Source organism: Triplophysa dalaica, chromosome 3 (genome assembly GCF_015846415.1).
Source record: "Triplophysa dalaica isolate WHDGS20190420 chromosome 3, ASM1584641v1, whole genome shotgun sequence".
NCBI classification, from domain to species: domain Eukaryota; kingdom Metazoa; phylum Chordata; class Actinopteri; order Cypriniformes; family Nemacheilidae; genus Triplophysa; species Triplophysa dalaica.
The window spans coordinates 14,536,042-14,552,311 of NC_079544.1; the positions used below are offsets into that span (position 1 = coordinate 14,536,042).

Sequence of the window (16,270 nt, forward strand, 5' to 3'; positions counted from 1 at the left end):
CAGAGACCAGGAAGCAGAGAAGTAACCGAGTAGCTCGCTCTCACTAAAATGGTTATATCTTGGGCATCTCCCACGATACACAGCACAAAGTCATTCATTGTCATCCAGAAACTTAATCCCAGTCCTAGCTAAAATACTAAAGATTAGAGCTTGAAAAATTTGGCTGTGGATTAGTTCCTTCATCACTTTGAGATAAATATTTATTAATGTAACTACATTGTGTTTCCACACATAGTACGTAACGATTGCGTGCAAGCGGTCCACGTCTTCGATGTGATTGAGTCAACAATGGTTAAGTTACTTCCCAATGTTTGGAAGATTATTCGAAAAAAAATAGGTTTATGAAACGCTATTTTTGTCATTGTGATTCTTTCTTTTGTTTAGTGATAGTTGTTGATAAAAGAAAGGCTATCACGTTTATCCGTTGCTAAGAAGGTTGCGGAGAAGAACGAGGTGCAGACTTTGTGTTCACTTCACTCTATGAACCAGTGCATGAACCTTCCCCATAAAATACAAAACACTGTAGGGTATTTGTCCTACACAACATTTTAATCCAATTTATTGTTTTTACAACTCTTGTTTTGTTTTATTGCTTAGTTAAACAAATAATATAAATAAAAATGGTAGTAAACTTAATTTTTTTGCATTTGTGGTGAAATTATTGCATTTCTGTGTCAATTACTGTTCATTTTGAGCATGAAACGTGTGCTTTCACTTCCGTGCTGTACAGCAAAAATAGACTCGATGAGTAAACGATCGCTGCACCGACGCAAAGGACGTAACGCACTGCATACTGTGTGCATGATCTAATCCGTTACCATGGGCACGTAAAAAAATACGGACCGCACACGCACTGCACACGGAGTACGTGTGGCCCAGGCGTTACAGGCTATTCAACACAAATGGACCGATATTGGATTATATCTCATGTCTGGTGATACAAAAAAAACCCTGCTGTCTATGTTAACGTGTCTTGGCATATAGTCGTTTTTTGATAAAGAGTAAAGAAAGAAATCTACAATGTACAGTACATTCTGAAAACAGTTATTTGCATACACAAATAGCATTCACAACAGGCAAACACACGCAGGAAGTGCAGCAAACTTGTAAACTTTCCAGTTATTTAGATTGAACGGCTGAAACTTACTTATATAACCTATAAAACAAACGCCTGTTTTTGTGTGTGTTACTGTTTAGTACAAGTCTGCAGATATAAATAGCAAGATAAAATAGGGCGTTTACACGTCAGCGTGGTTTTATCTGAGGTCAACCAGAAACTCCTTCATAGTGTTACCTCATTTCACTTTATGCAAGTGTAAAAGATTCTTATGAAAGAAAAATTGACCGCATGATATGGTAATGGGGTTTCCGTTCGCTTTCCCGCTGAAAAGAATCTTCACATACTGTGTAAGAATCTCATCACAGACTAAACAAATCTTTTATCACAATGACATTTCTGTCACTTTTTGCATACGCTAATGCCATTCATGCACTAAGCAGACAATTTACTCAAAGTAACTCTGTATTGAACCTGCTCAACCAGCTGAGTAACAAAAGCTCCTATGATGTTCCAAGAACATCGCTGTGTCATTTCAGAGTATACTATTATGTTTTTATTTATGGAACAAAGCTGTGTTTCTTTGCCAAGTACACGTGGGTTGACTCTGGTAAAACAAAATTACAGCCCTTCCTACTGATGATACTATATTTACTGTATGTGTTCACCGAAGTAGATTTAGAATTTCCAATTCAAATGTATTTTTTTAGTTACGAATAAAATTGTTGTGATTTATTTTATATGCACAACATAATTTAGACAGTTACAATTGGGCTACTCCATAGATGTTTTTAGTGGCAACAACCTAAACAAACGCTGTTTGGCCCAAACTTTACTTCCGGTACACTTCCGCAAAGACCTCCGTTAAGTAGTTTTAATTTAATTTAATACAATGAATATACAATCAAATATTTAAATGAAATAATATAAATTTTAATTAAATATAAAATAATTTTTTAACCAAACACAGACCGGAAGTTAACTTTGGGTCAGCCTGTCTGTCTGATGAAACCATCTATTGCTTTGATGAGTTTTCTATTATTCTACAAGAAAAAATATAAAGAAAGAAAGAGTAAGTGTTTCCAAACTTTTGACTGGTAGTGTGTTTACATACATACATACAGTATATGTATTACTATTTATTGGTCACCCAGCACCTTATTATTATTATAGTGTTATTGTATGTCTGTTGTTAAATACTGTATAATCCTTTGGCAATATAGTCTGTACAGACAATCGTACCAGTATCTTTAAATTGAAACTTAAGTTTGAGAGAAAGAATAAATGTTTTGCCTGTTATACTACAAACTATTTCTAAATCAATATGGAGTCAATTGGACTGACAAGCGCGACTGAAAGAAAAAGCTTAGAAACAACATTTAAAAAATGTCCTGAAGGCAGGTTTATTTTTCTTCTTTAAAGCTACACACACGCAAAGTACATCACGTGAAAACAATCACATGTATTGTGAATCTTTGTTTGTAGAGCCTAACATATAAAAGGAACTGCCCAATGTTTACGCTACAATAAAAGCTGTTGAATTCCAGAGTTTGCAAACTATTCAGCTGTTTTTGAGAGAACAGTAGGAAACACAAAGATCACATTCATCTGGATTGTATTGAATTGCTTTAATATACTGTAGTTAACTTGTCACACCCCACAGACACTGTGTGCATTCATGATTCATGATTATTCACGGTGAAATATTTTTTACTTTTCCTGTATGGTGTATTGAGCAAAGTATTGCATATGTGGTCTGCCTTTCAAACTGGGTGAAAATCATTCTTACTAGTCATCAAAAGCTGTTACATTATGTAATATCCTGTAATATTTGTAATGTTTCCTTTAGTCAGTGATGGACCAGCATCATAGCACAGCCTAGCAAACAGCTCTCATGGGGGCCAACTTTACGTTCCAGTAAAATCACGTCAATAAAATACAAAAATGTTTCTTGATAAGACCAAAAGTCACATAAAATTGGGTCCAAATGGGAAACAACTCTTTTAATGGCCAAGACGTTAATTAAACATGCAATTTGATAAGGTTATGTGACTACTGCTTGAAACATTTAGCATTGCATGTTTTGTATTAATGTGCTCCACGCTTTTATAAATGTATGTACTACTTAATATTCAGAAAGTGAATTAGTTCTATTCGTGGCCTCTGATCACATTCAGGACATTTAACATAGTACACGCCTAATTTTCAGAGTTTGCTCCGACCTATTTATACATTCTCGTTGAGAATGACTTTTATTTTGTTAAAAAAAATTCCAGTCAAATTCCAAAGAAAGCGCATCTGTCATCTGCTTTCGTCAACAGCTTTTTGTGTTGAATGCACAATGAATGCAGTTCACTGATTCTGAAAAGATTTCCTTGTGTCCTCTGAGCCACTGGAAAACCATGGCAAATTCCTGGCTAGCCTTATCTTCACAGTCATCCCGTAGAGAATCTTATACGGGTCATGATGCCATTGTCCCAGCAACTGACACACTCTCCATTCTCCAGTTACACTCCATCTTTCTTTCCCTCTCTCCCTCCCTGTTTTTTTGTAGGAGCCACCTGCTACTTTACTGTCTATTGTGGAGTAGGTTAAAGCTTGTGCTGCCCAAAGGATCATGTCATGCTTTGTTACTCACACTTCTGTCTGTCTGGCCCTAGACCGAGGCTAAGGCTTGGCAGATGCAATCTTCACTTCTCAGATCACTTCCCACTCAATAGACATTTCACAGAGTTGAACTGAAGTTTACGCTTCACAAAATAGATTGCTTAGATTTTCCCCTATTATGTACTCCAGTACTGGCAGAGGACTTTTTTATTGATCAAATGATGCTCTTCTGTAGCTCCAGAGATTTATAGTAGCTGTCAGTTGTTAAAGCGTCAACTTCTTCTCAGATGAATTCAAAAAGACATCAATTAGACACTCGGTTATAAGCTTAAATGAAAAGTATGTCATCATTTACTCACTCTCTTGTCATTTCAAACCTGACTTTCTTCTGCAAAACACAAAAGAAGATATCCGCCATTGTTCAATTACCAACATTCTTCAGAATATCTTCTTTTGTGGTCTGTAGAAGAAAGTTAAGTCATACAGGTGACAAGAGGGAGAGTAAATGATGACAGATTTTTTTTTTTGGGTGAACCATCCCTTTAAAGCTTTCCTAATTTACAAACCATGAGGACAAATGACTTGCAAATAACAAACATGAGGCAGCATTGGAAGTATTTTCCTCTATAGAGCATACGCCCTACTTCAGGCAATAAAATCATCTCCATGCTTTCATAACCCATGGGTCTTAGATCACGGGGCCCTCTATCAAATAGATTCTCATGCATTTTTAATCACTGGATAGGTTGTAAGTGGAAGCAAAGCTTTAAAATTACCATATTCAGAGCAGGCAGTATGCAAATAGCCCCTCTCACCGAGGTCAGCAGAGAGAAAAGTCAATGCATATGCATGCCTGCATGTAAAAGATGAGATTGATGCTCTCCATTGTTCTCTGAAATATGACTGATTCAAAAACTCTCTGTTAATGCATTTATGGCTCAGTTGCAGCAGTCTATCAGTGAAAACTAGAGGTGATTTTATCAGTTTATTATATAGCTCTTTGGAATAGTTGATTTTGATTGGTCAATTGTGACATTCCGAGGTCCCATACATCTGATCTCTTAAAAATAAAGGTGCTTAAAATGTTCTTTAAAGCAATGCCATATAGAACCATTTTTGGTTCCACAAAGAACCATTCAGTCAAAGGCTCTTTAAAGAACAATCTCTTTCATACCTTTTCATAATCTGGAGTATGTTTTTTCGCCACTAAGAACCATTTGGGAAACAGAAGAGTTCATAAGATGTTAACGGTTCTTAACCAAACCATTTAGACAAAAGGGGTTCTTCTATGTGATATAATAGAAGCTCTGTTAACCCTTTGTTAGAACTCTGGCAGTGCATTTTGAACTAACTGTAGTTTCCTTGTTGATGATGCAGGACAACTACTAAGTAGTGCATAACAGTAGTTAAGTCTTGATGTCATGAATGCACGAATAAGATTCTCTGCGTCGGCAACACATAGAATATTTTGTAATTTGGCAACGTTTCTAAGGTGGAAGAAGGCTGGTTTTGTGACATTTGCGATGTGATTCCCGAATGTGAAATTTCCAAATCAATTCCTATCTTATTAACCCCAATAATGCAAATATGGTCGGCTGCTTTAGCACCAAATAAACCCCTTTAGGCCATGAATACACTTGACATCTTTTTTGACGAGAAAAAGTTGACAAGAGCGCTTTTATTGTAAAAATAAAAGTTGTAAGCATTTGTGCATGAAGGCAGCTCAGCACACATAATTAATATAGGCAGAATACCGGAAGTTTATTTGAATTATAAACAGAGACCGTCTTTGCAAAAACCAACCACATATTTTAAAACTACAGTACTAGAAATGCAATCGAAAGTTAATTAAAGGTGAAAAATAAACTTTAATTAATATACAAATTTGTTCAAAGCAGCGCGTAACTGTGCGTTCAGTCCGCCGCCGTCGAGAGCGTTAAAGGGGCTGGAAGCCATTAATTTTCAATGGGAGCCGGCGTCAAGAGGTATCGAGTCACCCCTCGAATTTGGTACCCTTAGGACCCCAAGTGATTCTATTGGCTGAAAGAACGTCTATTTGGGTACTCTTTCAGCGCCTGATTGCAATTCTTACAAAATAACATTGCGATACATGTCACTAGAACTTTGCTAAAACTACCATTTACGTCTTTTACATTAAGTGCTTGCTAGTATATGAGGCTATAGGTAGAGTTGAAAAATGCTCAACTTTGGGCAGAACGCTGCGCATGCAGCAGGCGTTTTCAGCCGAGCTCCTGCCGCGTAAATACGCCTCGGTGGACACAGCCCCTTAGTTAGCTTACGTATCAACTAGCATAGCATAGAACTACGTGGTTAGCTAGCGCTTGTGAAAAAAACTAGCCCTAGCACTTACCGAACATTCAAAAAATGACAATTTTTGTAACAGTCGAGGTGCTAAAGGGGACCGAATTCCATGGAGGACTCGATACCTCATGACACCCGCACCGAGCAGCTGGGCGTCTTGACCGTTGAGGGCGTCAAGAAGAGTTGAAATCAGGTCAACTTTATGGTAATGAGCTATGACGCCGTTCGGCGGCAACCAATGGGAATGTAGAAGTCCACCGCTTGAGAGGATTCTATAGAACGCAGCCCTGTACACTTTGTTCAACGTCAGAGTGCTCGAGGGTCCACGAATCTTTCTACAGCGTTGTTGGCAGGGTGGCCAGAGCGATTTTTGACGCCCTTGATGGCGGTGGTCTGAACGCACGGTTAGGAGAGCATAAGGAGCGCGCTGCCTGTGTAACTATAACCGCAGTACAACAATGCAATTTCTCATTACGTTATTAACATACATAAATGAGCAAAATATCTTCCAGATAATTATCAAAGTAGAATGTAGATTGCTTAACCATGATTTGTTATATCCGCCGGTTTCATGCTCTTTGAGATCTATGTAGTACAAGTTTTAAATAAAAAGCCATGGTGCTTTGAAGGATACAAAGTCACTTGGGTTAGCTCACCATAGGAGAGAGTGACTGACTTTTGATGCATTTCGCTTTTCTCTCACACATACGCTATATAAGCATATAACATGATGTCTGCTGTTTTTCAGAAGGTTATGATGACAGTGTGTTTCAGACAGTACACTGACAGAGTAATGCGATCATTTCCCTCTCCTTCGTGTGCAATATCATAATAACAGTTAAGATATAATTGTATTATGAATCATTTAAATGTGCTGTTGTGGTTTTGGCCCAAAAACTCCTGGCAAAAGTGTTTTTGAAACTTATGGCGTCTATTAAACACCACTTACATGCTTTAAAGGTAAAAGTGTTACTTTTTCCTGTCAATCCATGTGGATTTTGTCCGTAAAGAATGCTCTGTCGCTTTAATTGAGCGTTAGCAGTGCAGAAAAAATAGACTCGGTGCTGCAATACGACGGCGTTTAAGTGCCATGTAAAAAAAAGAAAATCCAAGATTTCGAGAATAAAGTCGAAATGTTACGAGAATAAAGTCGAAATGTTTCGAGAATAAAGTCAAAATGTTTCGAGAATAAAGTCGAAATGTTACGAGAATAAAGTCGAAATGTTTCGAGAATAAAGTCAAAATGTTTCGAGAATAAAGTCGAAATGTTTCGAGAATAAAGTCGAAATGTTTCGAGAATAAAGTCGAAATGTTACGAGAATAAAGTCGAAATGTTTCGATAAAAAAGTCAAAATGTTTCGAGAACAAAGTCGAAATGTTTCGAGAATAAAGTCAAATGTTTCGAGAATATAGTCGAAATATTACGAGACTAAAGTCGAAATGTTACGAGAATAAAGTCGAAATGTTACGAGAATAAAGTCGAAATGTTACGAGAATAAAGTCGAATGTTTCGAGAATAAAGTCGAAATGTTACGAGAATAAAGTCGAAATGTTTCGAGAATAAAGTCGAAATGTTACAAGACTAAAGTCGAAATGTTTCGAGAATAAAGTCGAAATGTTTCGAGAATAAAGTCGAAATGTTTCGAGAATAAAGTCGAAATGTTTCGAGAATAAAGTCGAAATGTTACGAGAATAAAGTCGAAATGTTTCGAGAATAAAGTCGAAATGTTACGAGAATACGTTTTTTTACGTGGCACTAAAACGCCGCCGTCGTGCTCCTTTTATCGAAAGTGCCGAAAAATATACTTGATGCTTACGCACAGAGGCGGACAGTAACGAAGTAAATTGACCTGAGTACTGTTCTTAAGTACACTTTTTGAGTATCTGTACTTTACTTGAGTATTATTCTTTCTGAGTACTTGTACTTTAACTTCACTGCATTTGAAAGACAAATTTCATACTCTTTACTCCACTACACTTATAAAAATGTTCAAAGGCAGAAAACGGTTTCTTTAAGGCGGGTTTTCCTGCGTCAGGACCCTTTACTGTTGCCAAGTATTTCCGTTATCTAAGCTCACGGTTTTCCGGCAAGCTTTGAATGGCCATTGGCAGATTTTTGTTACGCAAATCCGGCAACTCTTGGATCTCCCCGCTAAACTAATGTAAACGTAGGCGCTGATTCGCCGTTGATAGCGCTCTAAGAAGACAAATAGACCAATCAAAGAAAAAGGCAAATGTTAAAGTGTGGTGTAATCATATGAAGGTTACGATTAGTCAAAGATCATAGAAACATTGTCAAGAAAATGATCGGCATAGCAGCTAAACAGTAAATAAGCATCACATACACCTTGAACTACGATGTATTATTTAAAGCGATTTGGAAAATGAATGATGTTTTAACTGAAGTAACTATAGTTGAAGTATTCCTGTTGAAATAAAAACAATAGAAACATGCCCAAAATACAACATAAAATGTTATGGATTTAATGGTAATAATGGGAATTGTACAATGTATACTTGTTGTCTTGGATGTCATGGATTCTTTTGGTGGGATGGTAGATCCTATTGGAATAAAACCCAAAACACACTACAAAGTGGAATTTAATTTAAAAATCACATTTTAATAAAAAAAGGTATTGTTTTTTTCAGCCGGGATGGTATTTGCAGTAAAATCACAGTATCCACAATTTTACCATTTCTATATATAAGAACAATACTACAATTAATAATCTTTAGTAAAACCACAGTACTACAATAGTTTCATTATATTAGCTAAAGTTTATGTTTGTACCTAAATTATGGTAATACAAATGGTAATAAATCCAACAAACACATGGCTTCTACACTTTACTATTTACAAGAACCTTACTACTTACTGGTAAATTGCTGCTAAAACTGGTGAAGGGAATATAAATAATAAAAAAACACTGCTCATAAATAGATATATGCCTAGGGGGCTAATGAGGATAATTAGGCTACATGATCATACAGGATTATATCTCAACTAAACATATATGTGCTAAACATATAACGCTCTTGAAGGAGTTGCTCACTGCAAAATTTGCCCCCATTGACTTTCCATAGTAGGAATAAAAATTACTATGGAAATTTTGAAATGAACTAATACAACCGATACTGACAGTTACTCAGTTTTCAGTAGGTTGCTACAGAGGCATAAGGTAAACAACAATAAAAGAATGCACAACTGACATAAAGGAAATTTACTGTTTATACTTGAGTATTTTAAAAACACGTACTTCTGTATGTTTACTTAAGTAAGAATCTGTCTTTACAACTTTTACTAGTAATATTTGACCAGTAGTATCTGTACTTTCACTCAAGTAAGGAAGTTGTCGCTCATGCGTGCGGTATGAAACTTTCGAAGCTGCTAGCATCTGTGTGCCTATGGAGTTAACCGTGTTTTCAAAAAACCTTTTTAAACGCCAGTGCCGGCATTCTTTCTGCAGCTCAGGGCGTCTTTTTAAGTTGAAAAAAGTTCTACATTTCTGAAAAAGACGCCCTACGTCAAGCTCCTTTTCACAGCTAACAATAAGAAGCGAGTAGTGTGTCGTTTCCATAACAACTTGCGAGAGAGGGGATTGTTCAAGCTCGAAAAAATAAAATGCCCTATCACAAGACTCGTTATACATCATCCATCACTTTTTTTTGTACAATGCTGTCACATATCTCAGTTTCTTTGTTTAATTTTGGGTAACTTCTAACAACTTTTCTCTCATATTTCGAATAAAAATATTGTTTCTATTTGCATTTATTTCCAGAAATAAAAAACTCAAATACCTCAAAAACTGCAAAGTAGTTGTGATTTAGATTCACCTTTAAGAAATAATATTCTAGTATTTGGACATGTATTTGGGAAAAAAGGAAAAACTATTTTTTGAATATTATTTAAAAGCTTCTATGCAGGTTAAAAGTTAAGATCTCAAGACGCTGGATGATAAAATGCCATCTGTATGATTTTGCAAATTCCAGGCAAAGGGTGAATACTTGAAGATGCTGAAATATAAGAGAGTCCATTAATTGTTCATGTATTTAGTCACAACATAATCCCTGAAGTTCCAGTTGTGTTATTACATGGTTTTGATGCGTTTACTACTATTCAAAAATGCGGAAAATATAACTTTTGACCTTTGGTGCTACCTTGTACAGAATGATCTGCTTAGTGGTTAGTAGACAATTCAAGGCAATAGTTGCCATCAGTTTTTTAACTTTACATAATGTTCATGCTACCTCGAGTTTAGTTAACATGAATTTGTCATTTTTTATTGCTTTACTTTGAATTGTAAATCAGTTCTTTTTGGTTTTTGAAAAAGTTCAGCAGCATAAGGTTTACCTTTATAGCATTGCTTTTAAATCTAGCAGTAACATTTTATTACACTTTATTATAACAATTTATTTACCCAACCAATAAAAAGTCGCTATGATCCTTAAAACTTATTACAAAGCCATCCATAATTCAGATATATGACTAAAGCACCCCACCCTGTAATTCCTGCAAGGCCCTAATGGAGAAAGAAAAAAGCAAATTGATATAAATATTGCCTATTGGGAATTAGGAGAGATTTGAAGGGAACGATTCCAGTTTTAAGCTGTCTTCCCCCAGGCCATCTAAATACACCCTCCATCTCCTCAGCTGTAATTGGCTGCACGTTCACCATCTGCTCCATTTGCATGATGGCCATCACTGACCGAGTAACCATGACAACTGCACAGAGAAATGTCTCAGTGGCCTTAGCAATGAGTGAGGAAATAGTTAACAATAACAGTGTGAAGTGTTAAGTGTTTGTCTTTGGTGTGTTATAAGTTGCCCATGCATGTATTAGACACGTAAAATTGCAAAACTTTAAGTGTGGGAACAAAAGATGTATTTTATCTAGAAGCGAATGCTCACCCAGACCTGCCTGAAACATTTTGTGTAACCACACCCCGGCGAATCTATGTCAGTTCGTAACACGATTTGACTAAGACCCAAATCTAAACGCAAGTAAGGTGGGCGTACCTGCCAGTACATATGCTTTGGAACCTGATGTTCCTTATATGGTAAGAGACCTTACATTTCCGTGCAGTATTTGACCAATTACTACACACTACTGAACTGGCCAATCATAGCACACCTCGCTTTTCAGAGCGATGCGCTTTGTAAAATATCAGAGCGTTTCAGAGAGGCAGAGCAAAGAGGAGATTAAAAAATGCACAGTATGTGGAAAATACAGCGTTTTTTAACGTTAAATTGTGTTTACACATTGTATTACATCTAAAGCAACCAAGAATATTCGTTTTAGTACAGTAATGTCACTCGCTATTGCAAGATACATTGTGTATCACTTTTTTTGAACATTGTTGTTTGTCTGCATTCTCAAGTAGCTTGTTGTGACATGAAATCATCATCCATCCTCATATTTGATCCATATTTTGCATATTTATGATGCATGTCTGAACACACCTACTATTCTAAATTTTTCATGGATTAAATTAACAATATAATGACATTTGAAATTAAACAAAAAATGTAGGACCAAACAAAAAAAAAGATATAAAAAATCATAACTAACATAAATAAGTGCCAGGACATCCTCAAGGCCGGATGTTTTGTCCCCATTCACAACCCTGACCGGCCTTCCCGATCGCCAACCCACCCACCACCCCCTGCAGCTGCTATTTCTGGAAAACAGAGTCTGCTCTCTCGTGATTCTCTCACACATTCAGTCTCACACATATCTGCAAGACCAGGCACTGAGAGGCTCTGGTACCCTCTTCAGAGAATCCGGGATTCATGGTTACCAGATACTCCCGAGAGACACATTTATTGTCTGGGATCTGTGGGCTACAGTGTTAACAGTCTGCCACCACGATACCCCGCATCAATGTTAGTAGAGCTTCATCATCAGTGACATCTGCAGTTCTTTCCAACATAGATTTCATGCTAATTGCTAAAGATAATTTTAGTTTTTGAGGTGAATGGCTTAAGGCAACATTTTAAGTGAAGTTTGAAGTAGCATTGGGAGTTTTCTTTAGTTTTGAATCTTACACATCACCGAGGGTTGGATTGTCATTCTTATAATTCAACTTAAATGAAAGTTCTGTCATTATATATTCACCCCTTGTTGTTTTATACCTGTATTACTTTCTTTCTACTGCAGAACAGAAACAAAGGTATATGGTTACCAACAATTTTCAAAAGATCTTATTTTGTGTTTTGCCGCAGAAATAAAATCACACTGATTTAAAATGGCGATCATTTCAAACCTGGAAAGTAAATGATGACAGAATTTTCAGTTGAAGGTGAACTATTCCATTAAACCAGTGGTTCTCAAACTGGGGACCCAAGATGGCTTTACGGGGGTCACTGATTTTGTAACATGTAATGAAATGTAGACATTTTTTGCATTAAAACATCATAAAAACAATATCACCAACCAAACAATTGATTTTCCAGCATTGTATAACTGAATATGCTTTTGGTTGTACTAAAATTCTTTATTTGAGGTCTCACAAAGCAATGCACCCAACCCAAGGAGGCTTTGCAATGTAAAGTTTAAGAACCACTGCTTTAAACTATGTATTGTCCAAACCTTATAAAGCATAAAATCTCAGTCCAGTTTTAATGTGGACCCTGGATATATGTTATATTTAGCTCCCTACTGTTATATCACAGATATTATACCATTTTGACTTTGAAAATAGCTGTTTAACTGGTTTCCAGTTAGTGAGAGGAACAAAAGGCTATGAATGCACAGATAAACATATATTGTATAACAAAGCAATATATTTTTAATAGCAGACAGGTGTGTTTATTCTTGATTGAAGGATACTTCACAAAAAATGAAAATTCTGTCATCATAAGAACTCGAAGGTGAGTAAATGATGAAACCGAATTTTCATTTTTGGGTGAACTATCCCTTTAAGCAAGAATAAACACACCTGTATGGATGCAGGGCTTCAAGCAGAGTAAAAATGAGAAAAGTAGACAAATGTATGATAAATCACATTTGCATAACAAACATGTGACATTTGCAGACTGTAGTAAAGCATGCAGCTGGAAGCTGATACTATACATCCAAAACTGCATTATTAGTTTTTAAGAGGTAAACTCAGGAAGGGTAGTGCATGTGATTTGTTTGGAGCTCCGCTATATAATCTTATTCTAATTTGAAATTAAACAACAGGATGGTGTAATTTTTGCTGTTTAAATACACATCGGACACCTCTTTGTAACAATAAGCCTCAGTTTGTCTACAGCCAATGCAAAGTCCAAATGTTTTAATTAAATAAACATCTTGGCATAGCTTTAATGATTAATGACACATCATACACATGGTACTGTTTTTGCTCTTATTTGGTCAAACATCTGGCGATGTACAGACAATATTCTGGTCCCAACATAAATGGCTGTGTAGAGTACATTGCAAACAGATACATTCCACAGGGCAATTAAGCACTGAACATAAATAACAGTTGTTTTGATTGAATAAAAAGGCTGCTTTCAGCACAAATGCAAATACAGTGACTTCAATAAAATGTCTTTGGCGACGTCTATATTTTAGGAAGTGTCAATAATGATCTGCTCAAATCTTTCGCGTCTGCGGCCGTCCGCACACGCAGGTATCCGAGTAGAGACATTGCATGCTGACAGTACTCCTCCACCTGTCTGATTTGCTGGTAGCTAAGCACAGTTCTCCAGGCGTTAGCCGCTTGCGTGGCGTTTCTGGAGGACACAATAAACGGTTTTGTGGAGGCGCTCGTTCCTGTGGTCATATTCATAGCGAAGATCTCAATGTTGTGGTTGGCTGAAAGGTTAACAAAGCGATAAACATTCTGAACAGTTTTAACAGGGTTCTCCACCAAGTCCTCATAACGTACAGTCATGTATTTTCCCTTAAACCACCTGGGTGGATGGAGGGCAGTCTGTAGAGTTTTGGTCATCCGCTCGCAGATGACCTCCATGGCTCCTATGGAGTGATAGTCCGAACCATCTTTTTTGTTCATTTTATGGTTCGCATCCACGAATGGCACACGACGAAGCTTTGGGTCTCTGCTGCGTACCACTTGCAAATTCTCTCGGATCAGTCCGTGTCTAGATTTAATCCTGGAGTTTGCCACTGCCCTGGGATCTCGAACCAAATGGATTACTTTTAGATTCAAAGAGGGGTCCTCCATCAAAGGTCCCAGAACATGAATATCCAAAATACGCACTCCCTTGATAACTATAGTGTTGTATTTTAAACATTCCTCCTCTAGAAGTTGGAGGTTCTGCGGGGGACACTTTTTACAAACTTTATCATCCACCATCCCCACTACCTCTTTTCTATAGGACGCACAGAGAGGGTATGAACAGATTACTTTATTGAGAGTGGCACCGAACAGTCCAAGAGATGTTATGTTCCGTCCCCCTGGGGTGTTGTACAACTGAAAAACAGAGAAATCGCATCTGTAAAGCGAGCTCAGCATGTCCCTGGCAGCTCCTTGGAGAGACACGGCATCCCCTGGGTACAGCTTTTGCCAAATATGCCACATTGGTTCATACAAGAAGAACACATCAGGGTTTTGGTTGAAGAGCTCCCCAAAGAAAGAAGACCCAGATCTCCAAGTGGTCAAGACGTACACAAGCTGCCTTTTCTTCACCTGTGGGGCTTTGTAGATGAAACGGACGTCTGATCTGCTTTGGAAGCTCAGTCCCTGCATTGGCTGGTTGCATTGCTGAGGCTCTTTGGTCCATTTGTAGTTAGCCAGGTTCAACATAGTCAAAGCCAGCAGCAGAAAATAGGCGAGAAATATGATTATCTTTTTCCGGCGTAGCACTTTCATGACAATGCCGGGGTTGGCTATTATTTTGGTGTGGTTCCTCGTGCAAGGCTTGTGTTTCCTTCCAAAACCAGCATTCTTCTCCCATGGTGGTGTGAATTTTAGTGGGTAGGATTTGTTTTTCATTTAGGACACGGGAGAGCCAGCGATGTCCGAAACAGTGATGAGGACACAAGAAAGCGTGACATCTGCCCCAAGTCCGTGTAATCGATGATCGATTAGCCGGAGCGTGGGAGACGATGGGATGTCCGTATCCAAAATAGACGAAACAAAAACAAACCGCACTGCAATGCGCAGGGTTTCATTCGGGTCCAAGACGAGCGATGGCGTTCAAATCGTAAAATGGCTCACAAAACCTTCCAGTTTATCTCACCGATAGAAATTCTCTAGAGGTTCATCCCGACGCGGCCGTAGCTGCTAAACGCTGGGAAGATAAGCGGGTCCAGGCCACCGGCTGTAATAAAACGGTACGTACATTTGAGTTCACAAAGAAATTCTTTCAAAAATATCCTTTTATATACGAAGAATCAAACGAACGTTGCATCTTCCGTCCGAGTGGTACCCAGATCTCTGCTCTGTTGTCCAGACGTGCATCTAATTGATACGGTGCGAATTCAACCGGAGTAAAGGAACCAAGGAAACCGCCTCCTCTGGGCGCTGATTCGCGGAAAGGGGAGCTTCGGGGGCGATTTTCAACGATGCTATTGGTTCGTGTATACATTTCTCAAATATCACTGGCGCATCCGACACTATATGGCCACAGAGCAACGTGATGTTTCTGGTGCTTTATATCTCAAAGTATAAATTCTTGTGTTGTTTTGAGACGTCGTTCACTTACTGCGTAACCTAAATAACCTTTTTTTATTATGTCTTAGAATCTATTAAGAAAATCGTTATTTATTACTTTGACCATAAAAGTTGGAGGTAATATCGATATTAAGGGGTAATGACGGTTTCAAGAACATACGTGACAATTCTGCAATAATTGCGAAATAATGGTAGTGATAATAATACTAATAATAGTCATAATAATAATGAAAAATAAATAAACGTTTGTTTTTTAAAAGTTTCATTTAAATTATTTTAAATATATTTAAACAAGAGTTATTTGAGTTGAGATTGCTGAAATACATTTTTGTATATAATAAAATGAGGCCTACATATTGATAGTAGTTTTCCATCAATAGACATCTAGTGCCTCTATGTGTCAACTATATGTGTAGCTAGTGCCCCCTGCTGTTCAGTTTCTGTTACTCGTTATCACAGTGTTGCCTCGACTTTAACAACATTGAAACAATCATACAAGAACTAAGTTGTATCTATAAATAATGCAGGGGCAGGGAAATAATTAAAAGTTATTTTGACTTTATCATGTAAGTATATAGAGAGATTATAGGCCTAGTAGATGGGCCATTCCAGTACTGCATTAGCCTGTAGTCCTTCCATATTGTGAAGTAGGAGCTC

At 37.4% G+C, this 16,270-nt stretch overlaps 1 protein-coding gene across 1 annotated transcript; it reads right to left on the reverse strand.

The window, feature by feature from the left end:
* Positions 1-13,249: 13,249 nt before the first annotated feature.
* chst2a (carbohydrate (N-acetylglucosamine-6-O) sulfotransferase 2a) lies at positions 13,250-15,452 on the reverse strand. The gene has a single exon (XM_056743598.1). It carries the CDS (start codon positions 14,930-14,932, stop codon positions 13,538-13,540), a length of 1,395 nt encoding a protein of 464 aa, XP_056599576.1. The 5' UTR covers positions 14,933-15,452; the 3' UTR covers positions 13,250-13,537.
* Positions 15,453-16,270: the final 818 nt, after the last annotated feature.